Genomic DNA, 26,598 nt, shown 5'->3' on the forward strand with positions numbered 1-26,598 from the left:
ATAGATGTTGAGGGATATTGGTTATTTTTCTCTCCAGTGGAATGCCCTGTTGAGTCAATTATTTAGGTATTCCCAGTACAAAAAAAAAAAAAAAAAAAAAAAGCTGAACTGTATGTATGACTCCACCAGGATCTTTATTACTGGCAGGGAGAATTCTTGTCTAGTTATGCAACTATATAAAAAACATGGGAATTTTTAAAATTTACAGTTTGTTTTTGATAATTATTGTATCATCATTGCCCTTTCATGGGAGATTCTTTTGAGGGAAAACAGGTTCCTTTAAAATAAATTCTATTATCTTCTTTGTCAACCTTTGATTTTTCTTTTTAGCAGACTGTTTAGTTGTTTATTAGCATAAGTGTTCAAAGAGGCAAATACAAATTTTCTAATTCATTCAGCAGTACTTGATTTTTTTGTTTTGAAGTTTACAAGAATAAGTTTGGTTAAAGATTCTAGTTTGGCAAGTTTACTCTAGGTGAGAATAAAGACACTGAATCTTCACAGATGTCAATTTGAACTTAAAACACACGTATTTATTTTATGTGGCTAGATACGATTTTGGGCAGTTGTGACATTACTGTCCCATCTCCCCACAAGCCAGTCCTATGTTTCTGTTTACAGAATTTGAACTTCCAGATATCTAAAATTTACCCATTTTAAATACTTCAAAAACAATGAATGAATTGCTTTGCTAAATGAGTGACCTTTGGATAGCCTTTCTGTAAGGATTTGCAGTGGCTTTGGAATTCTAAGTTTGTGACTTTTTCCAACTGCCTTTTTCAAGATGTTGCTATGTCAGAGGGACTGCTGTTTATATGGTGAAGAGTAATTTATTGATGAGCATTTTATTTGTACACATTCAACAACATAATTGGCACGAAAACTCATTCTTCAAGATAATATATCACAGTAATGAATCTCACCACAACTCTAAAATCTTGGCCAACAAGGTCCAAACATTGCTCTTTCAAAATTGTTTAATTGCCATAGGACAGAGTGTCTTAAAGGAGCTGAAAACCACATAGCTAGCAAATGAGGTCAGTAAGGTTTTTTGTTTGTTTTGTTTTGCTTTTTGCATAAAATGAAGAATGTTGTATGTACAAATAGAAATGGACCATGAGAAATGATATGGTAAATTAAATCAGAGAAATTTGGTTTAACCCCCTGTAAACAGGAAGTTGTACTAAGTACCCCATAGGGTAGAGATCCGCAAAACTTATAGCCTTTGGGCCAAATCTGGTGTGCTGCTTGTTCTTATAAATAAAGTTTTATTGGAACAAAGCCATGATCATTTGTTTACATATTGTTCGTGGCTGTTTTCATGCTATAAGGTCAAAGTTGATTAGTTCCAACAGAGGCTGTGCAGCTTGTAAAGTCTAAAATCTTTACTACTGGTTTAGTAATAGGTTGAAAAGGTTTCCAGCTCCCTCTGTAGAGGGTGCAAAGTAAGTTAAAATGTACGTTGTTTCCTCATCTTCATTCTTAATTAGCGGGATTGCAGAGGGAAGTATTTAATGCAAGCATTCTAATAGCTACTACACAAAGCAAAGTATAGAATAGTAGAATTAATCAGTGATGAAAAGGAATAAGAGGCATCTTAATATATTAAGGCCCTATGAAGCAGAATTTGTATCTTGGAGTGTAATGGGTATCAGGATAAAACAACAATAGTTGGCCTATAATTCATTATCTAGGTTCAGTTCAGGACAGTTTGGAATTTTACATATATATCCAGAAAATAGCATGCCTGTTACCATAGAAGCAGAGTGGCCAGTACTAATAGCCATAAAAAGCAGTTGGCATTTCTTACTGGGAATTCTCTGAGGTCTGGAATATTTGATGTGGTCATATATTCCCTTGGCTGTATCATTTCAGCACATCTTTAGAATAGAAGTTTGGGGCATCCATGGAATGGAGTCTGTCACCTCCAGTGATGTCTGTGGCAGCTGTAAGCTTCTATTAATAGGCTTTGTTCACTCCTATAAGGTTCATTACTCCAGCAATTGGGCCTCCAAACAAATCTTGATGACAGCAACCAGACCAAGTCCATTTTGGTCTTTCTTTAGCAAAGCTATAGCCAAGAAAAAGAAAACCACAATTTCAGAGGCTCACTTGTCAGACTTTGGGTTTATTAGCTTCTAAGGGGATAGGCTTGGGACTACTGGCCAGAAAGGGGTTTGATGATCCTTCTCCCTACTCTTTGACCTACTATGCCTTGGAAATTCTTCTCTAAACATTATATTGCATCGCTTTAAGCCCAGAACGGGCCTTCTCTAAAGGTAAATTGACTGATAATACCACTCTTGTATTTACCAATGCTCACTGCAAACTCTTATTTCAGATAAAATTATGTAAAGTATGTGTCTTCACATGTCCAAAAAAGCAGAGTCCAAAAAGCACTCTGTTCACCAAGTGGCATACATCTTTACTTGTTCTGATATGGAATCTAGAAATGGCAGTGCCAACTGGAAATGGGAATTTGGTTTTAATTGAAGGGAGTACTATCCTATGAGAACGAAAGTGGAATTACAGACCAGATCATGAAAGTGAGAGGTTGGATGCAAATATCTCAGAAGGCAGAGATTCTAGTTTCCTCCAAAATGTATCTTTGTGTCAATACCAGAGAGAGATCATTGAAATGCATTTTGTTAGACCAAAAGTGTCATTTCCTGGTGATCTCAGAATTAGAACTTTATTAAAATGAAATGCTGTGCCTATAGTGGTGCATGATTATATGAAACCCATATAGGTAACTGTAAGAAAATACTAGCCTAGAGTAGTGGTTCTCAACCTGGGGTGATTTTGCTTGCCCCCCCTCCCATATTTAGCACCGTTTGGAGACTTTTTAAATTGTCATGACCTAGGCATGTGCATGTACGTTTTTGTGTGTGTGTGCACCACTGGCATCTAGTGAATAGAAGCCAGAGATGCCAATAAACATCCTACAATGCACAGGATATTCCTCACAATAAAGAATTTTCCAGTCCAAAATGTCAATAGTTGAGAAACTTTGGACATTGAACAAAAGTTCTTAGCTGAGATTTCAGCTTATTAAGGCCAATTATTGAGCTTTTCTGAATTCCTTTTGGACACGGAAAGGGAGTATTTCTCAGTGCTTTAAGATGATCTCAAGCTAAGAAGATATATATTTTTTTTGTTTATAAAAAAATTTTTAGAGTGTAGTATAGGTTTATAAAAAAATAATAAAACGCAGCATGGTCCCATTACTTATTTGTACATTTCCTTCAAGATTAAATACCATGGAACAGAATGGTTTATCCATGAGAATATCCACTGTAGAGAAACCAACTGGAAAAGAATGGAATTTTTTTCTGGGCTTTCTTCCTGCTTATATTATCTGTTCCTAACCCCTTCTTTTTCAAATAACACAAAGTTTAGGGTCAGTTTATCAGAAAGTGATTATTTAGACTATAAATACCTGAGTACAATTCCCAATGTCAGGAATTCTTATTGATGTTTAAGTAGAGTGAGAAAAAAGTTTTGTGAGATTTTGTTTTTGATACGTAAGTGCTAAATAATTTAGAGATATTGATTTACTACCTTTATTAATGGTAGGTTTCATTAATAAATAAAAGTATTTTCTAACTTTCCAGTCTAAACCTAGAGGTAACTTGTTACTTTGGGATGACTGTTTAGTTGATTATGAGATCTATAAAAGCAAGTGAGAGGAACAGACCAGATATTCTAGACCACCATACAATAGTATCCCTGAACTTCAAAAGCCCCAGGAGGGAGCAGCTGGGAAGTGCTATATTTTCTGTACTCTTGGTGAGCTAAATTTGGTTTGGCAGAGAATTTTTAGGAGTAGATAAGACTCTGTAAGTAAAGCTGCAGTTTTAGCCAAAGAAAACAGACTGTAGATTTGATGGCTCTATTTGATTTATTAGTGCCATATGCAGTGCCTTTTGATCTTCAGGATTCAGTAAACCAACGAATTGATATTTATCAGAACTCCATCACATGGGAAGAAATCTTAATTTGCCTGTAGTGTTGATACTAATATAATTACCCAACACCTGCATCCTATTGATGATAATTGTGTTAGGTTATATTAAATTTTAATGATAGGTACAGATAAACATTAAAAACAAGTTTTGGGGTAGCATTAACATTGAAAGTAATCTTATTTCTCAAGTATATCAAATTTGCTTACTTGAGTATATAACAAAATGTCTTACGATGAGTGCTGGAACTGCAGATAGTAATTGTGATTTTCGAACAAAGAAAGGGAAATAACTTGACATTGATGATACCTACGAACAGATGTTCTATAATAAGGCTACTTACAATCTTGATTTGTCAGACAACATAAAGAAATTCCAATTAAGTTTGAGATTTTACCCACTTCTGAATTTCTTTCTAATACTTTTATAAGGTAGCAAAAACCACAGGACAAATATCTCTGCCACTAAGCCATCAGCGTCCACCTGTTTTTGTCTTTTTACTAAGACAAGTTAACATGACAGAAATGTGTTTATCTGTAAAATTGAGATGAAATACCAGGAACAATATCATGGTATTAGTATTTTCTTTAAAAAGATATTTTTCTTGAGACTCTTGAGGTCCATGTTTTTGTGGGAGGAAAAGCTTATGAGTCTCAATAATTGGGATACCCTAAATGAGTTTTACTTTTTTTCTGTGAATTCTTAATTATTACTTGACCAGACAATTCTTGCCTGTAATGATTTATGCTTAGATTAACTATCAGCTTTTAATTTTCATCTTTGCTTATTCTGTTTGTATAAAGGTCCTTTCTGTAATGTCTTTTATATTAAGCCTTGAAATAGGCATTTTATCAGTTCCCTAACTCCAAGAGAAATTTAAAGGGACAAAATTTTGGGGGGGGGGGATCTGTCTAAAGGAGGATGCCTTATTTCTTAAAGTGTCAAATATATTTCTGGGAATAATGTTACAGGGGAGAGGGTAAGCAAACCAAATAGACTTATACCTGACTTTTCTCAAGTATTATACTTTTACCGTTGTTGAAATTGATAACAGCGGCTCTTTATTCCATGCTCTATTCTCAATGCTTTACTCGCATTATCTACATTCTCATACTAACAATGCGAATTTGTTACATTATTAACTTCATTCCCTCTTTTTAGAGATGAAGAAATTGAGACCTGGAAAGATAATGTTACTTGCCTAAGGTCACATGGCTAGAAACTGGTGGAATCAGGATTCACACCAGGACTAATGTTTCTAGAACCTGACTCCAAATCATTTTATTATTCTATTTTTTTCACCTGCACTGTATAACCCTTGAGTTTTCAGAGTATTTGACTTTCAGATTTAAGTGCAAAATTCATGTCAAAACTAAGACATAATTATTTCAAAATTGTTGGCCATTTAAAAAAGATTTATTTATTTTTAGGAGGGAGGAGCATATGTGAGTAGGGGGAGGAGCAGAGGGAGAGAGAATCTCAAGCAGTTCCCCACTGAGCATGGAGCCTGATGCCATTTTTATAGGCTATAAAAAATGTAGCCTATCCTTTTATCACAAAGCCAATAACTGCATGTGGCTTTCTGCATCTCACTAACACATCTTACTATATATGAATCTCAGTAGGTGTGTATATATACACATATGTACATACAAACTTATATGACGCAGCAGTGTCAAAAGTATAGCTCATAGCCATGTCCAAATAATGCCCTCTGTGTTCCTCTTTTTTCTTATTTTACTGGAAAATGTTATTGGAGCCTGAGTAGTGAATAGGAGCTTAAAGTTCATGTTCTGTATTTCCACCTTTTAACCTTACCACCCTTATTTGTGCAGGAAAATGTAATTTTTTGCAATGACTTTCCCTGTTTATGGAATAGGAGTGTATTACTGATAAGATGAGCAAGTCTTAACAGTTAAAATACTTGTGAGACAAACAGATTTTGAATCTTCAAATGGTCATTCCTTTAGTATGTGCTCCATAAAACTGCAGGTTATGGAGCAGGGAGTATTCTCGACTGACTTAAGTTGGTAAGTCAGAGTTATTTTAGAGAAATGTTCTAGAATACTCAAGCAATGAGATTCAAGATCTGAGTATATTGGGATCCCTGGGTGGCGCAGCGGTTTGGTGCCTGCCTTTGGCCCAGGGCACGATCCTGGAGACCCAGGATCGAATCCCACATCAGGCTCCCGGTGCATGGAGCCTGCTTCTCCCTCTGCCTATGTCTCTGCCTCTCTCTCTCTCTCTGTGACTATCATAAATAAATAAAAAATTTAAAAAAAAAAGATCTGAGTATACTAATACAGATAGTTAAGTATTTGACATCTGATCTCTTTAGCAGACTGTATGTTTACCACACATAGGGTAGTATCAGATGGAAGAAGCTAGTTTCTAAAACAGTGTGGAGTGGATAGTGGATGTTTGCTTCTGATTAGCCTGTGTGTGCGCGTTGGATGAATGAGCAATTGGGAAGTCATGACCATGTGTTTGCTGTCATTTAAACCGCCATTCTAATCTAAATATACATGTGGGTGCCTAAGGAGACTTCTTTCTTTTCAAGAGGATCATTCTTTAACAGCTCTCAACTCCTTGCTGACACACGTGAACTTTTGGGCACTTCTGTTTTCCTGAGGGCTACTCTGTTTTCTTTTAAAAGAGGTGAGGATGATTTCTTTGCTAGCTGTATTTCTGATTTTTAAAGGCCAGCTGTATGTAAAGTTTATTTACTGTGAGCAGTCACTTTATAGGAAAGACGGCTTCTAGGGTGTTCTACAAGGTAATGAAAGAGGGGGATAAGCATGAGAGTAATAAAAGACACAGAGCGTTTCTATTTATAGAATAATTCAGGAAAACCTTACTGATTTTAGATCACTAATTTGCATATAGCATGCATTAATCTAATTTAAAAATTAGGTTTATAAAATAGGTATGATTTTCTCATACGTCATCATATAATAGAACCCTCATGTGCATTTTTTCCCTCAGAGTGATTTAAGATAGAAAAAAAAAGATACCCTTTTTCCTTGACTTCAAAGCATTTATATATATTTTATCTACCCAGGAATTATTAAAATACTTATTAAAAAAAGTTAGAAGTTACGTATTAAAGTTTCTTCTGCTCCTCTTGTAATATGATAGACTTCCTTTTATTTTCATAGAGAAGCTAAGGATTAGGCTTGTAAGGGTTTTACTAATCTGAAATGAGTCTTCATTCAGAAAAGAATACTGGTCTTTCATTTTTTTCATAATTATATAGCTTATATTTTGAAGAGCCATATATCCAAATGTTTTTCTTTCTCCATTAACACATTTTTAGATATAAGAGCAAACAGTGTAAAATTTAACTTATTAAAAAAATAACACCCCTTGTCATCTAACTACTAGGGTATTGGATAAAAATTAGTTATCACTTAGTTACACATTAAAATGTTTCCTTCATATCTTTTTGATAATTCTAGACAGACTGTCCTATTTTTTAAAAAATTACTGCTATGTAAATTCTTACACAAATAGATGTTTTTAATTTTAATTTTAATTTTAAAATTATTTAATAGTTATACTGTATGCCTGATTGGAAGTTGCCTTACAGATTAATATATGTGACAAATGTAAACTAAGGTAAGTAGTAACAAAATTTAAAGAACGAAGAGTTTATTCAGAGTTAGGCAAATTTTATTCGTGGGCAGTAAAGTCTGCCATTTTTTTCCTAGAGAAATATGAGAGTTATGTGGTTTTATATGTGGAATATCATAATGCATGCACATTCATTGGCAGAAATAAATTTTCTTGGAACTATATTCCAGGAGGATTTACCATATGGGTCTCTAGATGTCCAAATAGTTAATGTTATATGTAAGTGGGCAAAGTAATTTCATGTAAATACTAATCTAATAAATTAAAATTATTCTTCCTAATGGTGTAGAACATACTGTTTTTACCCAGGCATGGAAATATCTAAAGGCTTAGGAAACTTTTTTTGAATAGCATTTCCTTTCTGAATGTTTTCATTCCAGCATAATTTCAGAGAAAACAGAAGCTGATCATAATAAATCCCTTTCATTCCAGGAAGAGTCATATTTAGTAAATTCTATTCTAGAGCAGTAAGTAGAGCTTTAGTGTTGCTTACAGCTAGTTACTCCCTTCTCTGCCCCCCACCCCACCCCATTTCTTCCCCCATTGCTCAGCTCACTCTCAGGGAATTGTGCAATTTGCTCAGTTCATCAGGAAGTTGATGAGAATAATACTAATATTTCTAATTTTCTTTCAAATATTTAGTCTATAAGAAGATACCACTTTCCAGACCAATTTGACTTTCAGGTTTCTAGCAGCCAGCTGGTAAAGAGGATGTGATCTATTATACATTTCACATTGTTATAAGATAAAAAATGATCTCTTAGGAGATGTTTAAGTCAAATGCAATTAAGTGGAAAGACAAGTCAGTGTTTTCTACTTGCTTTTCAGCACTTGGTCTTTTAAGTTTAGTGGATAGAAAAATAATAAGTAGACTTTACTTATATAGGAAGAAATTTGAATGCCATATTATAAACTAAATGTGCCGAAGTTTTAAAATATAATGTAGATACTTGAAGCATGCATGCATGCACGGATATGGTTAAGGTTGTAGAATTGAACTTTTTGTGAATAGTGACTGTGTGAGTAGGGAATGCTCTCATTTCACGAAGATTTAAAAAACAAGTTTAGGTCTTTAAATCATTCTTGAGATATTGAAATTGAATGAGTTTCTGAGGATCAATTCAGAAACAGTTCCAAACCATCCTCTGAGAATGCTGTAAATCATGTGTGCTGTGGCTCTAATTGAACAGTGTGGATTTGAATCCTCATTAACTTGTCTGTAGGGAAGGGAAAATTGTGGAGAGCAAGGAAGTAGACCTTTGCCGGTGTTGTCCTGAGCTGCCATTGTGGAAGGACATCCTTTGAGCTAATTTCAGTCCCATTAAAAAAAAAAAAATCTATTTAGTGATTAGTAACCAGTGGATAAGAGCAGAAAGCCCAAGTGAATAAAGGCCATAAATACTGAAGTCCTTGGGATAACAGCCTGTAAAACTGTCAGAAAGCATTGCTTAAGTGACAAAAGATAGCCCAAAGTAACAAGAAGTGCTAGCTCACTAGGCAATACTCCGTATTCTTGGACACAAGAAGTATTTAGTTTTCTCCAAAAATAGAGATTTTCTTGAATCCAGTACCTGCCCCATTTTATTTATTTGTAGTGGCTGGTGTCTCTTTGCTTTTAATTTATGGTTGATTGCATTCACTAGTAGGAATCATGATGCCTGTTAAAGATAGCAGCATTTCCAAAAGTAGAACTATGATTACTGAAACTTCTGTTTAGATCCATCAAGATCTACTTACTTGCTAAGAATGTTTAGCCTAACTAGAGTGAGTGGGTGAGAGAGAGAGAGACAGAGAGAGAGAGTGAGAGTGTGTGTGTGTATTTTAAAGGCAGATGGTTAGGAATTAGATGCTGTCAAGTGCTTTTCTCTTGTTTTAAATTAAAGTCTGAACTTCACAATTCTTAAATATTTTCCCCTACAGGAAAAATAAGTAAATAAAACCAGAAGAACGTGAGTCTATATTATAAACTGTTTTGTTATTACTGTACAATATTGAGATCACAAATGACTAAAGTCTTACCAGCCAGTATTCCAGAGGTGTTTTCAGAGTCAGAGAAAATTCAAGATGATGGAATCAAGGGTCTTTCTTCGAAACTCCTATTGTTCTATGATGATGGTTTTATGGCATTTGAATTACAATGTTAGCCAGCAAAATGATATGTTTTACAGTTTTACAGTATAACCTTCAAATCCCAGATGTGTGTTTTAGAGCTGTGTCTTCAGTGTACTTAAAGTGCTGTGTGCTTCTTCAAGTTAGGGAATTTTGTCAACTTATGGGTATTTGCTTTTCAGCATCCCGGCTGTGAGAACTAGAGGTGTCATTCACTTGAAGGGAGCAGATGTTAAAGGTTCTTGCCCCTGCCTCCCTAATCCCAAACACCCTTGAAGAAGAGAAACGTCCTATTACCCAAATAGGCATCTTTCTGATGGTGAGAAAAGGCGGTAAAAGGCAGTAAATCTGCCTTCTCATTATGAAGTGCAACAATAGATTGATTTATGAAGAAAAGCAACTGTTGGCCTTATATGTGTGCATGGAAATGTAGGTTCCTTTAGAGCCTTAGAAGCAGTAGCTTTCCTCCTGTTCTTGAGAAGAATTTAATATTACTAATAGGTGATGTGTTGATTCTAAATGCCACATTTTTTTAAGGGAGTACATTGAAAAGAAAACAACAAAAAAAATCCACCTCCTCATGTTTTCACATGTGCAGTATCTTGAGTGTGTTTTGCTGTTTCAGTTCATTTTCATTAAGATAGAGGGGGATTCTTAAAAATAGTTTTATTTGTATCAACTTTGTATTAGCACTTAACACTTTAAATAAAAGTGGATATAAGTATAGCAGATTTAGATGTGAGGCTGTTTATAAAATTTTTAGTTTTCCTTAAGGTGTAATTTTCAACAAACACTATAAAATTATCAGACCCACTTTAAAGATAATTTCAAAATTCAGGGGTGAGGGAGTTCATGTTAAGCATTTTGTTTTGGGTTTTTAAGATGATCTTTGTGCATTTTTAAATCTTTTAAATAAATCTGTGTTACATCTTATTTAATTAGAAGCTTTGTTAGAGTATTTCTATTTAACTTAATAGTTAAAATTTAAGATCTAAGCCCATTTTGAGCATGAGATATAAAATTCAAAAATCTAGGTGGTCCCTAAATAATTTGGTAGGATACTGGCCTTGTATATTTAGCACCTAGCACTCCAAAATTTGAAATCTATGTGATATAATTAAGATTTGAGCAGGCAAATTACAGAATTCAAACTAATAATTATCAGTTGATGTTAAAGCTCATCTCTTTCAGTAAACATGTATCCCTAATGTATGTATATTTCTAAATTGTAGTAATAGCTGTGCTAATGTACTATGTACAAGAAGTACATGCAAATACTTGAAAAACTAAAAGAAAATAAGTATTATTCAAATAAAGGTTCTATTATTTTACCCCTATGATATGTCTATGTGCCCATGTCTGTGCATACCCATACCCAAGGAGCTTTGGAGTGCTTTGATCTAGAAGAAAAGGATTCAGTATGTTACCTGAAAAATGCACTGTTACTTTATTTATTTTATTTTTTATTTTTTGGCACTGCTACTTCAATTAGGAAGATACAAGGCTTATAAAGACTTATTCTTTGCAACTATCAATAGCCTTTGTGATAAATAATAGACTGCTAAAGAAAAGTGTTGCGTTTTGACCTGGCGATGATTGGATAGTTTTAAATCAATACTTTTTTTCTCAGTGGACTATGGGTATTTTGGAAGTCAAAATATGATGAAATTAAAGGTCTTGGCAAATAAAACAAAGTCTTGATGCCACTGCTATGATTGTAAATCTATGCTTCAGATTTAATGGGGGAAAATTCTCTAAGATGTGCAAAGATTAAAATTAATAAAATTTCTTGACATTTGTGTAAGTCTATAAAGATTCTATAGGTGTCAATCAAATGCTCTTTGGCCGTTTTAAAGTAAGCCATTTTTTAAAAAGTGTCTAAAGTTAATGAGAAAATGCAATTAAATGTCTTGTCAAATGATCTCTTCAAGTGCATCTGTGTTTTACTTCATTTCAATTAATTGCTCTTTATGATACCCTGAATTCATTCAACTTAATTTACTTTAATATTTTAAATTTTATAATCCAAAGCTGAGAGCTTTAACCACAGGCAGCATACTTTTAGTACTTTGTTCAACACTGCCTTTATGGGGAGAGAGAATATAATACTTTTACATTATTTTGAGCATTTTATGCTCTGCACAAGTGGGTTATTTCACAAGTAACTGAATAGTTCTGACAACAGTTTCAGAATCTTATTGTTAATTGATGAGCAATGGTGTTTTGATGTTCATTGGTCAACTTCAATAATTGTTATTTATGGGGCACTTCTATGAGGAAACTTGTTTTTTTTTTCCTTTCTCTTTTGTGAGGCATAACAGCTCTAAGCCCTCTCACTTGTAATTTTTTTCTTTCTCTACACTAATTCTCAAAGTACACAAAAGGGGGAGGGGGGAAGACCAGTTAAAAGATACATCTCTGGTATTACAACTCAGTGGTGTAGTTTATGGCCAGTTGTGAAACACAACTTCTATGTACATGGTCTTTGCTCAAGGAATAGCAACATGCTTAGAGGTGGTGCAACTGTAAATGGTCTGTTTCCAGACCGATTTCTCATTCCTACAGCTCTTAACAAGTGAGTGATTTTTGGAACACATCTGGCATATATACCATCTTGCAACAACTGGATTTTTTTTTTTTTTTAAAGATCATATGTTCTGGCCACAATAGTCAGTAGCAGCCTTCGAAGTACAACTGGTGATGAGAGATAAAAGACTTGGGGCTCTTGTGTTTAAAAGAGAGGAAGCTAAAAGAAAATTATAGCCATCCCTAAGTGTGGAAAAGGGTCTCATGGGAAGATTTATAGACCCTTGTTCCCCAAGGCCATTTCGTTTCCTAATGGGATTCTGTGTTCTCAGACAGGGGGTGATGGGCACAAATGATGACAGTGTTTAATAATAACAGCAAAGATGACAATAATAAGGAAGGAAGCAAATGCAGTTGCTAAAAGCAGAGATACCACAATGTAAAGCCAATTATCTTGGCATCCAGGATGATTTTGTCTGTAAATTGAATGTAACAAAAAAAAAAAAAAAAAAAAAAAAAAAAGGACCTTTCCTGGTTTGCTAACAGTGGAGAGAATTCTTAAGATCTTGCTCTCTTACCAGCAAATGATGGGCATGACGATAGCTTTTGTTAATATAAGGGCCCAGCAGGCTAAATATACTTATAATTTAACATCAAGTTCATTTAACTTGTCATAACACCTATAAATGGAGAGGGTTTGCCAAAGAGAGATGGGGAGTCTTCCCTGTGGTCATAGACTTGAGTAACTGTCCAACAATAACTTAATTGTCCAGCAAGTTATAGCTTCCTATTCCAGGGTCCTTTCTCCAATTTCACCTTGTTTTCAAAGAAAGACCTGTTGGCAGATTATTTAATGCTAAATATATTTTTTTCACTTGGAAGTTATGTATAGATTGTAAGATGAGTTAAATAACAAGACTAGATCACTTTAAAAGGCAAATAAAAAGAAATGATTGCAGTGTATTGCCTGATGTCAGTCTTCTTGAACAGTACCAATGTCAAGAGGATCAGGGCCATTCTAGGAGAAAACTCCTTGCTTTTTAAAACAAAACTTGTCAAACTAGTGAGATGAGTAGCCAGGATCTGTTGTAGTATTGATTGGACAAATGTTAGAAGTAATTAACACAGACACATTCAGATCTAGGGATGAAGTGTTTTATCACCGGTTTGCTTTGGGAGCCAAATGCAAGATGTCCCTTATGGACAGAGGGATATTCAGTGCGGCTTTCACAGTGACATAGAAAACTCTGTTCACTGACTGGTGTTGTGAAAGGATGTTAGTGTGTTCAGAATACTGCTTTAAATTAATTCCATTTGTTCGAGGTTAATAGGTGTAGAAAGAGAACTGGATTAGAAATCCAAAAACTTGGTGCTAATTTACCTAAATACTACCTAATTGCCACTTAATCTTAATTGTGCTTTTAGTTTCATCATCAATAAAATGGAGATTAAAAATATGTCCTTTTGTCTTAGCTTGGGCTACCATAACAAAATACTAGAGAGTAGGGAGGCTTAAACAACAGGGATTTATTTCCTACCATTCTGGAGGCTGGGAAGCAAAGATCAAGGCTCTGCCTGATTTGGTTCCCCTATGAGGGTTCTTTTCTTGACTTGGATCTGGCTGTCTTGTCACTGTCTTCACATACTGGGGAGGGAGTGAAGCAGGGAGCAAGCTCTCTGGTGTCTCTTCTAAATATGGACACTAATTCCATTATGAAAGCGCCATCCTCAAGACCACATCTAAACCTAATCGTCTCCCAAAAGCCTCATCTCCAAGTACCATCACCTGGGGGTTTAGGACTTTAACATATGAATTTTGGCGGGACATATTCAGTCCGTAGCACTTGCCTTTCTCATGGTAGAACAATTGAAATAATATGATAAGGCTACACAAAGATATATTAAGTTAGAGCTATTGACTGATGTTTTCCAATTGGATTTTCATATATCTTTCCATATAATAAAGTTTCATTCTTGGAGACCTGGATGGCTCAGTCAATTATGCATCTGTCTTTCAGCTGAGGTCATGATCATGGGGTTTCTTTCTGATCAAGCCCTGTGTCTGGCTCCCTACTCCGCTCCTCCCTCTGCCTCTCCCCCTGGCTCAGTCTCTCTCCCTCTCTCTCTCTCGTTCTGTCAGATAAATAAACAAAATATTTTTTAAAAAATGAAGTTATGTTCTTTTAGCATGTTTATTTTGAAGCAGTTATTAGTGCAAAGCTAAATGAGAATAAAAGTTCTCATTTCTAGCCTTTTAGCAATTCACTCTTGCTTCATTCTTGTTAGATTAACTTAATATAAGTGTTATTTCACAACTTTTCAATACTTATTTCTTTGCTTTCCTGTGAACTTACATTTTAATGAAACAGCTATCTTAGCTGTTAATGGGAATTGGTAAGAGAATGCATTCATGGGATGAGCATTTTCCACACTTGTTTAAAATGGATGTAATTTTTCTTAAAAAATGTATTAAATGTTTATTGAAAAGTTGAATTGGATTTTCTTCAGTTTCTTATAGAAGAGAGGCTAAATGAGGTAGTTTTTTGTTCAGTTTTATCAAGCTATAGTTGAAGTATATCATGGTATTAGCATAAAGTGTGTAGCATGATTCGATACATGTGTGCATTGTGAAATGACTGCCACCCTAAGTTCAGTCCATGTCCATCATAAATGAGACAGTCTTTTATTTTTCTATTTTTTTCTTGTAAATTTATTTTTTATTGGTGTTTAATTTGCCAACATATAGAATAACACCCAGTGCCCATCCCATCAAGTGCCCCCCTCAGTGCCCGTCACCCAGTCACCTCTACCCCCTGCCACCTCCCCTTCCCCCACCCCTAGTTCATTTCCCAGAGTTAGGAGTCTCTCATGTTCTGTATGAGACAGTCTTTTAAATGATACTATAATGCTAAGGAAAAAAAGTGTCAGATGATTATTAGTTTTTGGTGAAGGAAGCACTAAAACTGAAAAGAAACCAGTAGTTCAGTTATGAACATTGAGTAGAGATGTAAATAGTGTATTACATTTGTGTTTTCTTTGATTAGTACTCACCTTTGACATAGTCTTTCTGGATATTTGTGCAAAAAAAAAAAAAAGAATTGTTATTGCAGTCTATATGTTTTCTCTTTCTAAAACAAGGTAGAAATTTTGTGGAAAAAAAATGTAGCAATGTATCTAAAATAATTTAACTACTTGCACTATATTCTCTCCCTTTCCCCCCACCCAACGAGGGGAAAAAAAGTTTGTTATTCTTTTCCTTTCCTTCTATTTTGATTGTTTTAAAGATCAGGTTGAAATTCTTTTTTTTATTATTATTTTTTTGAAGATTTTATTTATTCATGAGAGAAAGCGGCAGAGACATAGATGGAGAGAGAAGCAGGCTCCCTGAGGGGAGCCTGATGCGGGACTTGATCCCAGGACCCCAGGATCACGCTCTGAGCCAGATGCTGACATTCAGTCACTGAGCCATCCTGCCCCAGGTTGAAATTCTGTTCATAAATATGTTGCCTGTGAGAAAAGATGGAACTTCTTTCTTCTGATTACCTAAGGAATAAGCTTGCTCCCAGTGAGAAACAATGCCAGATTTTACAGGCTCTCTTGTGTGACCTGCCTTGACAGGTGTTCTCTTTTGAAGCACTTAACTTGTACAAGTTGTAAACATGTGGTTTTTCTTACTTGTCTTGGACAAAAATAATCCTCCATAGAAAATCCATTACAGAATGGTTTTGCATAGCCATTTAATGCTGAAGATTCCATTGCAAATCTTGGTAGGCCCATTGTTTTGGTAGTAAAGATATATCTTCTTTTAGGCAAAAGAGGAGTATGTGGTCTCTTGTAAGTAATAGTAGCAACCAAATGTTGGTTACCACTGTAAGAATAGTGGGCTAGGAGTTTTTAGTCAGGTTTTTATTAGATATTGGGAAAAGGCTTGAGCAGGCAAGGTGAGAGGTTTCTAGATTTAACACTCATTGAATGTTTGATATGATGATTGTCATAGAATTTTAAAATTTAAATTCAATTAATTGACATATTGTGCATTATTAGTTTCAGAGGTAGAGTTTAGTTGATTCATCAATTGCATATAACACTCAAGTGCTCATTACATCAAGTGCCCTCCTTAATGTCCATCACCCAGTTACCCCATTCCCCTCACACCCCTCCCCTCCAGCAGACCTTGTTTGTTTTCTAGAGTTGAGAGTCTTATGGTTTGTCTCCCAAATTTGAGGTTCTTATGCCTAGACCTTTGTCACTGTGGAACCCATCATTTAAAGAAACTTCATGTCTAGTGTTTGATTACTCAGTCAGCAAAAACATGTGCCTTCCAGCATCAATAGGAAAAAGCCAAAAATGTTTTCTTAGTGGTGAGAAATTTGATATTTCAGACACAATATCAAGTTAGTAATGGGAAAAATCAGGACCTCATTGGAGTTCCTTGTACTTAGGTTTTAGCACATACATACATAAGGGGGAAAGAGGATACAATAATCTTTTCATTCCTTGAGGGTCTTAATCCGGTTCTGTGTATGGTAAATATTTTTTAAAAGGAAATCTTTTCTAGGTTATAAGATCATCCTTGATTTGCATTTTTGGAGAGTAAATCTGATTTTATTTTCATATAAAATACAGACTTAAAGTGAGCAAATCTGTTTTGTTGGATTTGATAAGCTGTAAGATGGTGTCGGCTTCATCTAGCAGCAGAATGGGTTTTTGAACAGTTAACATTTAGTTGAATTCTGTCCTGGTCTGTCTAGGTCAAGTTGAAGGTCCATCTACAATGACATGATTTTATATATGCTTAGATGTTTTTATTGAGCCATAACTGTGTTCTTTCAGGTTGTTTTCTCACAAAATACTTTGATGAGTATGCAGGGATGCTACTTCTGGATACATCACTAAGTTTCTAGCTTTTCTCATGTTGCTTTTTTCTTTAAATTTAAGAGTCTTTCCAAAATATGCATTTGCATTTAGAAGAAATGATTAACATAGTATCAGTGGTGTTGTACTTGGAATTTTCATTAATATTTGCTTGAGCTTTTACAATATAAATATGCCTGGACCTTCACACCAAACCTATTTAATCAGAATTCCCTTATGTATAGAAACCCCCCAAGTGGTTCGGATGAATATCCGTGGCTATGAATCTCTGCATCCTTGGTCAGTGTCTTAAAAGTCTGGTTGGTCCCCAGAACAGCAGCAGCAGCATCACCTGGAAACTTTTTATGGAATCCAGGTTCTCATCCCTACCCCAGAATTATTGACTCAGAAATCTGGAGTGGGACCCAGTTGTCTGTGTCTTAACAAGTCCTTCAGGTAATTATAATGCCCATGAAAGTGTGAGACTCCATATCTCATCATCCCAAGGAGTCTCCTTAGCTCCAAAACCACAAATCCTCATCCAAAAGCTTCTAAGATACTGGATTTGCTACCCATCATTCAACATTTTATCCTTCTCCAATCACCTCTTTTGCTTTCAACTTTCTATTTTAATATTTTCAGTGAATTAATGTGTTTATTAAAAACCTTAAATGTTTTGTGGGTCAGGCATGGCATTAATGATAAACATTGAATGAAAGCCTTTTTCTCCTGTTGTGTTATGTTCTCTACTCTTCGTTAATTTTCTGTTGGTTGGTAACTGTTGATTTATTAACCTTGTTTGTGGTTAAGAAGCTAAAAGAAGGCTGCCTGCAGGTTTGGGTCTGGCACTGGCATGATGCTTGAGACCGATGGATCAAGTTTAGCATGGGGTGGTTCTAGAGATGGCCACCATCCCCTCTTGGTTTCCTAATTAGTGTCACTCTCAGCAAATAGCTCTGGCAAACGGCTCCTTTAAAGGAGTGCAACATGTGCAACAGTGCAACATGACTGGTCCATCAGGAGGGGGAATTAGAGCTCTTTCCACTCACTGTAAGGAAACCTCTTTTTTGGCTCCCAAATGGTTTCCAGAGCTATCAAAATAATACCGTTTGCAGACACTTTTCATGGCTGAAAAGAGCAACTTGGAAAGGAAAAGGAGTACTCCACGGCCCCCGGGAGAAATGTTTTGCAGCTGGGCATTGCACATAACTGCTAACTGAATGCCCTTGCAGTGCGTAGCTCACCTTTGTGGCTCAACAGTGGAAGAGCCACTCAACAGAAATGAAGAGTCCCTCACACAGGCATGTGTGCTTGTAAACCAGCTCCTCTTGGTGGGCCACAGACAGCAACATGTTGGACATTGAACTGCAAATCTCAAGCAAATCTTGCAGTAGTGAAGGGTTGGAGGCCGCCTGCTGCTCATTAGAGATCCTGTCTGGCTCCTTTCCTGCGGAATGAGTGGTAGATTGCTGACACCTGTTTTCCCATCCAGCCTGAGGATGTGAAGTGTGCATCAGGAATGCCTGAAAGTGCTTCCTTGTGTCCAAGTCTGGGTCTTAGTGTTGCTTAGAGAGAAGGGGGTTGCCATTTAGGGCCGGGGAGGGGGATGAGTAAAAATCAATGGTGAGAAAACTGCATTATCCACTGAGCTGAGGCTCTCCCTCCTCGTTTAGTGGCTTCTGCTGGAGTTCTTTTGTCTTCCACATGGCCCTGATACCTCCGTCACCTAATGAGTGAAGTCAAAAGAAGAAAGAGATGTCTGTACGGGAAAAGACCTTATCTGATACTCAAATAACATGAATAGATAGTTGAGACTGTGAGCACATGAGAAATGGGATAAAAATAGTCCACCCAAATTTACCAACATTATTGAGTTATTTTAAATTGGACCTAAGTATGTAAAATTCAAATGTGTTGATGGTCTGATCAGTTTCTTTGCACAGTTCTGTCCAGGTATTTGTTCTTCCCACTTTGACGCACTATAAAGTCTCATAAAAACTGGCAGATGGTAGAACAAAGCACCTAATGCTCTGCCTTCAGTCACAGGGAGTGCATGCTGTATGCAGTGTGTTAAGGTGAGTATGAGGGGATAACCAACACAAGAGAGATCCCCCCACCCTTTTCTTTGCAAGTCCCTGCAGTCTCCTGGAGAGGAGACACATCAGAGGTAGCATAACACTATAGCATATCAGATGAGCAAACAGATGATGAGACACACATTTTCAGTGGGTTCAGAGCAGGAAGACAACTGTGAGTTGGACAGGTCAGGGAGGATGTGGTATTTGTCCTGGGTATTAGAGGATGAGGAGAATTCAGGGTGAGAGAGTGGGGCATGTGTATGATGCTTTTTCCCTGCATCCACAGGCTGGAATTAGAGGGTGGGGGTTGTGTGTGTGTGTGTGTGTGTGTGTAAGTATTGAAGTATTGGCAACATTTCACACTGACTCAATTGTGGGACTTGGCCAGATCTCCTTATGAACATTATCTCCATTTGTGAACTATGGATGAATGAGGTTAGGTTTGGGTCATGGCCTTGGACCAGAGTGAAATTAACTGGCTCATAATGTGATTGAACTAATGACCTTGGCCTCATTACCACTATGTTCTAACCAGTTGAGTCAATCAAACATTGCAGAAAGGGTAATCAAGGTAATCTTTTAGAGATTTAGATAGCAGTAAACACGGGAGTAAAATCAAAGCCAGGTTCTTCCCTCATGTAATGCCCAGGTGTTTGTCTCATCATCCTTGAGTTTATATACTTGTTCCCACGTCTGGTAAAAACATGGTAGACAAAACAAAAAGGACACCATGATTCTCCTGTGTCGTTGGTTTTGGCATAATACAATGTGTAATCATTTTTCTTGCACGGTGTCGGACTATTTTTGGACAGCAAAATATTTTTGAGCAATAATGTTAATTTTAGATGTGGAGCATCCTATAAATTTATTGACGATGGCTTTCTTTTCTTCTTTAAAGTCTGAACAACCTAGTCCTGCCAGCTCCAGCTCCAGCTCCAGCTCCAGCTTCACACCGTCCCAGACCAGGCAACAAGGTATCAATATCTCCCAGGCAAACTATGAGACATTTTTCTCATAAAACGTCTTAATGAGCTGATTTATGGCCTATTTTCTACTGTTTTATTATTTGAATGATAACTTGGCTTTTATGCAGTTGTATTTATTTCCCCGAGGAATGCACTTGGGTATTGTTCTGATGTATGAGACCAGCCTCTAGAAATTCCCCTTTTTCCAGTCCCTGCCATCAGAGTCCCATTTTACAAAAGGATTATAGACACAGCCTATTCCAGGGAGCTCCCTAAGGAAATACAATAGCAAAAGCTGGAGTTGAGAGGCTCTGACAGAGAAATAGATTTTTACTCTCCCTCCTGGATGTCTTTCATTTTATTTATTTTTTCCTACAGATTAATAGACCTGTTTTCTTTGGCAAGTGATAGTTTGCTGTCTTTACAATATATTTTCCCTCTACTTGAACTTAAAGAAATTTAAATATAAAGAAACCTAATAAATTTAAACCAGAACATTAAGTATGTATTTTATACTTTTGGTGTGTGGAAATTTTCAAATAAGAGCTCCCTCCCTTTTTTTTTTTAATATGAAAAGTGAGATAATATGAAGGAATAATTTGTTTTTGAACATCATTTTGCATATTACCTCATTCATCGATCATACTCAATTTCTGATGGCTTTGTATGTTTTGAAAAGGATTAAATTGTTGTATGTATTTGGGCTAAGGCTAAGCTTCCAGGAAAAAATAAAAGACACTAATCATTTTGGCTATTCAAATTTTTTGTTATACTGACATCCAAAGATATAAGCCCACTACAAAAGCAGAAATTTGTGGAGTGTGAGATTGCAGAGAATCAATACTTACTTTAGAACCAAATTAGAGGTAGCTTGGATATTCATGTCCTAGATTAGACTTTAGGAATTGCCTAATCCAGAATAAAAGTGCCTCCTCTCTCACTTTCTTGATTGCCTGCACAATCTCTTCTTTAACATTAAAAAGAGTGATCTTGTTTTCATCATGTTTAGAGCACTCAAGTGAAAATAAGCCACAGCCACACTGAATTTTTGGATTCTTTTTGTTTTCCAGTTATGTCTTATTCTAGAATAAAACTAGTTATGACTTGATTTTTTTTCTCTCCCATCTAATACTGGATACCTTCTTGAATTTTCTGGGCACCTGATTTATTACAGGGTTTTATTTATGTAAATATATGCTGGTATTTTGCCAGGAATTTCTTAAAAAGTAAAATAAAAATTGGTTGCATAAAATTGTTGCTTGAACAAGATCTTGTGTCCAGGATCAATATGAAGATCAGAGATAGTACATTACACCATGGAATTGAAATACTTTATAATCTGAACTTGACTGAAATGCTTGCTTGACCTGAAATTGACCTTGAAATAAAAGGAACAGCTAAACCTTAATAGATCAAAAACTACCACACAAAGGCTGCATTGCCAAGAACAAGTTACAACCATGGTGATTTATTTGCCTCAACTTTTCAATACATGGATTAACCTAACAAAACATTCAATTTACTAATAGATCTTTCTGTTCCTCTTTAGATGTAATTTTTCTTAGGGAAGAAAAAATACATAGAAAAACATTCCTAGGAAAGAGAGATTTTCCAATAAACATCCTGGGGCATCTGTTGTGAAAACAATGTTTCAGTTAGATGTTATATTTTAGAAACTACCAAATTTATTTTATCACTTGCATAAATATATGTAATGATGGGGTTTTGTTGTTGGTTTTTTGGCCAGTGTTCAGTGCCAGTGAGCTGTCCCCTATGTCTGCTATGACTAAGTGTGTATGAAATAGTTTGATTTGTGGTTCACTATCATTCCTCAGGTCCTTTACGGTCTATAATGAAAGATCTGCATTCCGATGACAATGAGGAGGAATCAGATGAGGCAGAGGATAATGACAATGACTCCGAAATGGAGAGACCTGTAAATAGAGGAGGCAGCCGAAGCCGCAGGTGAGTGCCTTGGTGGGAACACAGCTCCCTGGGATGAAATCCTGCCTTTTCCCCAGACTTACTGGTAGAACCATGGCCGAAGTATGCAACACCAGAAACAGTGGTGGGAAATGGTCACAGTCATTTGAGTTGGGTCACCTTGGCATGTTTATCTCCACCTCTGCAGAGAACTGTGTGTCCCTTTTTTCAGAAAGCAAAGGTTTTGCTTCTAAAAATTCTATAGGGAAAACATCCTGTTAGTAGTCCTTGTTCTTGAAAGGCTCTGCCAACGTGGGAGGACTGGCTGCTGAAATGAACTCTGTTTTCATTTTTTAAGAGTTTGTGTCGATCCATGGCTATCGCCTCAGAATTTGAGGAGACATGTTTGCTGTTTTTAGTTAGAATTACATAATTGGCTTCAGTGAATTATGTGTGTGACCTAATTAAAACTAGGATCACCTGTGTGTTTTCCAGCAAATAAATTCCTTTTAAGTGTGCTGACAATTAGGTTCCTTAAGTAGCTTTAATGCTGTGAGGCATAATTCCACATTATAAGATGGTAATTCATGTCACTTATAATTAATAGTCAACTTGAAATTGCCTTGAGGGTTTTATTTCTTTATCATGAGGAAAACAAATAGGCATGCTTACTTTAATGGGTTTGAGTAGAAAAAATATGAATCTACTTGAACTTAAAATCCAATTACATTTATAATACCTCACATTAAATCTTTTCCCTTTATCCATTACTGTGTGGAAGGCCCTAAAATTCCTTAGAAGGATACTATCTTAATCCCTACTGGACAGATCGTATGGTTTCTAATCAGTAATTCCTTGGTGTCCTTTGAGAAGGGCTCCTCTGAGTACACATGCCCCATCACATCCCTCACTGATTCTTCCATGTGGCTATACTCAGTAGTCACACCCAATACCTCTTTCTCCACCTTGTCTCCCAAACTCACCTATCTCTATTTTTTCCTTGAATAGGAGAAAATAAGGAGCCTTATAGCTTTGGTGTTATAACATTTCCCCTTAGAACTCTTTAATCTGACAAGAAGGAAACTAACTGGTAGCGCAGAAGGATCTAAAAATGGACCAGAACATGGCAGTGAACATATTTATAACAACCAAAATCCTCACTGCTGGTGGGCTCTCAAACTTACCTGATGAAAAATGCATTTAGCCAATTTACAGTTAGAGTTATTTCCAAAATCTAGATATTCCATGATTGGCTATTGCCCACCCACTCGCTGCCCCATCCCCTGAGTCAGTGCAGGTCAGATCCCATAGGCTTGTGAGTTATCTGATGTGATACACACGATGTCGGAGATTCACTTCTTTCCCCCTGCCTGACATGTGCTGTTAGCACAGCAGCGCCAGTGTAACATTTGGTCTTCCTTGCACTTGTGAAGTCTCAACTGTTTAATCAGTTTAAATACTCAACCTTCCACTTCAGTCAAGAAGCATTTTAAAGCAGCGCTTCATCAGAACACTTCATTAATGTAATTTAGTTAAGAAAAACAAGTTCCATCAGTTTTTGCTAAAAGGATGTCCCAGTGTATCCTTTTCATTTCCTATCTTGTATCTTGTCTATCTGAATATATTATAGAGCTGGAATGTGATTGCCTATTCAGAGAAAAAAAAAAAAAAACTATCCTGATTTCTAAAGCATTTTCTGTTTCTGAAAAGAATATTTTATTAGGTGATTGCATAGCTAAAGAGAGAGAGCAAACACTGAAGGACATTTCAGAAGAGGGGTATACATTCAGTGGAGTAGAATAAAGGAATATCTCCTACCCTGGCTAAAAGAAAATTCTATTTTGTTCTGAAAAGAAAAGAAAAAAAGGGGAGGGGTTATATTTTTATGTTGTCTTTGGTTGTTGAAAGGTATTCTGTTTCTCTAAAGCAGTTATCCCAAACACGCTGTCTCTTCATGTTGCTGAAGTATATTTCCAATGAATTGTAGCAGCAACAATTAAGTCAAAACCAGGGACAGCCTTAAGTCATTACACAGTAGAAATAATTGTTGTCGGTCTGTCCAGCACGTTGGGCTTCACACAGCCCATCTTCAGACATCACCCTGGGCTGGCAGCCATGCAGGGCTGTTTTTATTCTCAACAGTTGCTTCTACTTCCGCAGCCTGTATTCTGGCCATTTTGGTAGAATGTTCACCTGTAGCAGAGAGGCAGGGGGAACGAAAACTAGGAGGTAGTAACCTAAAAATGGTCTAATTTTGCTGACCTTCAGCTGGCTTGGGTAACACGCTTTGTGATAGTAGGTAGGTGAAGTTAGAGCAGGGAGATAAAAGAATAAATGAGGCCAGTAAAATAAAGTGGCTGTGCACCAGCCGTGGGTTACATTGCCTGAGTTTGAATCCCAGAACCATTCCTTTTACCTCTTGACCACAGGTGAGTGATCCAATCTAAGTCTGTTTCCTCATCTGTTGAAATAAGGGTCATTAAATGAGAAATAGCAGGTAAAACACTTAACGCAGTTCCATACAGAGTAAGCACTGGGATGTGTTAGCAGTTGCATGAGGTGAAACAAGTTTTCAGTGGTTAGTGTTTGGATTCCTTTCTGTCTGCGCCTAGTTCCATAGATAATTCAAGAACTATCTGTACCTATGCATGTAACTTCTGTTTCTTTTCAGAGTTAGCTTAAGTGACGGTAGCGACAGTGAAAGCAGTTCAGCTTCTTCGCCCCTACATCACGAACCCCCACCACCTTTATTAAAAACCAACAACAACCAGGTAAATTGCTGGGTTTGCACTCTTCGAGACTCTGCAAAACTAAGTGTGATCATTTTTACAAAACACACAAAACTTTTCATCCCTTTATTTTAAACTAAGACCCTCTCAATATCAAATACGTGGGAATCGACAGCCTTCAGAATAAACATGTAGTTGGGGTGAAAGAACTTCTGTTGTCATGAAAAGTATGTTTCATTGGATGGGTTAACACAGAAAGTGTTGCTCATTTGCCCCCGATTTCTGTGGGTTCCCCCCCCCCTCTCCAGCGGTTAAGTAGGCTAATTTAATGATTTAGAAAGAGTATAATCTTTGGAGCTAGTTTACAGCCTGATTCTTTGTTTTTTTAAAAAAATATTTATTTATTTGAGAGAGAGAGAGACTGTGCACTCATGAGCAGGGAGGAAGGAGCAGAGGGAGAAGCAGACTCTCCTCTGAGTGGGGAGCCCAATGTGAATGAGACTCAATCCCAAGACCCTGGAATCATGACCTGTGCCAAAGGCATCTGCCTTTGTTTAACTGACTGAGCCACCCAGGTGCTCAGCCTGGTTCTTTGTTTTACTAATTTACAGTAATGTACTGGTGGGAAATGAACTTTTAACTTTTGATTCTGTTTCCTCATCCATAAATGGAAATATTAATACCTGCCCTGCCAGTTCTCTAAATGATGACAAATACCATATTTGTAAAGAGCATGTGGCCATACTTATTATTGTAGGTGCTCTGCCTCTGTGTGGTCATCCAAGGAAGGAGGGTTGTCATTTGGAATTGTAAGGAATAGTTAATAAAATGCGAATAATGGTCATTATCATTATTATAAATTGAGCAGAAAGAAGCCTTATTAATTTAATAGTCCATTCAGAATGTAGTTTTTGGATAAGGTCTAGGCAAAACTTTGGAGGCTTTGATGAAGAGCTTTTCTTAAACAAATGATTAAGACTGGGATATTTTAAATACTAAAATAATTTCAAGTATCATGAATATTATAAAAACCTCATAGTGCATTGAGTTGATACACTCATTTATATAAGCTATTCTTATCTCTTTGTTTAGGCAGGTACCCTGTGACCTCTAGACTAATTGCTTAATCCAAGTTACCTTATGAATATTATGAACTTAAAAGAACTGCACTTTTCTGAAATTATTCTCTTCACAGATGTCCTACAATTTTAAACAGCCTTGTCCTTGAATTTATCTTTGCTTTACTGAGAAAATATGATTTTTTTTATAGCAGAAGATTTTTTTCTTTTAAAATTGTGTATAAATCATAAGATCTCTTAAAATTTAGAATACCTCAATTAGAATACCTCATTTATAAAGTTTATCCACAACTTAAGTTTATTCCTATTCCTTCATTGTAGAATAGGAATAATATCAGTGTTCTCTACCTCACCACTTTTATTCAACTGCAGTTTCTTTGTGGCCTACATGTGAATGCAAGCCCAGTCTCATCATCTGTTACAGACTGGCTGTTCGAGGAGTTAGTACATTCTTACTCCTGACCCTACTTCCCTGCACACCATGCATTCCCCAGCTCCAGTGCCAGCCATGCCCTTGGCCCTGGGCCAGCCAACTCTCCCCTCTGGCATGACAGCCTACCACCACACATCAAGCACTTCTGGGGCAGGTAAAGACTAAGGGCAGAACCACATCATCACCAATCAGTTGGGAAGAGACTTGGGCTGGCTAACTAGATAACTTGAGTTTCTTGTGTAAATCTGTGCTTCAGTATATAAGCTGGCAAAGGGCTAGAATTTGGACTTTGCATATATTTGCA

General features: G+C 36.4%; 1 protein-coding gene across 2 annotated transcripts in view; it reads left to right on the top strand.

Annotated features, from left to right (window-relative positions):
* The window catches only part of MLLT3 (MLLT3 super elongation complex subunit), a 279,792-nt gene that overhangs the window by 236,831 nt on the left and 16,363 nt on the right, over nucleotides 1-26,598 (top strand). For both annotated transcript variants that reach the window (XM_026001464.2, XM_072728179.1), the window contains exons 6-8: nucleotides 20,064-20,139; nucleotides 21,966-22,095; nucleotides 24,725-24,824. In XM_026001464.2, the coding sequence (XP_025857249.1) occupies nucleotides 20,064-20,139; nucleotides 21,966-22,095; nucleotides 24,725-24,824 (306 nt within the window). The remainder of the gene's footprint in view (nucleotides 1-20,063; nucleotides 20,140-21,965; nucleotides 22,096-24,724; nucleotides 24,825-26,598) is intronic.

The sequence above is a fragment of the Vulpes vulpes genome, chromosome 12, assembly GCF_048418805.1.
Source record: "Vulpes vulpes isolate BD-2025 chromosome 12, VulVul3, whole genome shotgun sequence".
NCBI lineage: Eukaryota > Metazoa > Chordata > Mammalia > Carnivora > Canidae > Vulpes > Vulpes vulpes.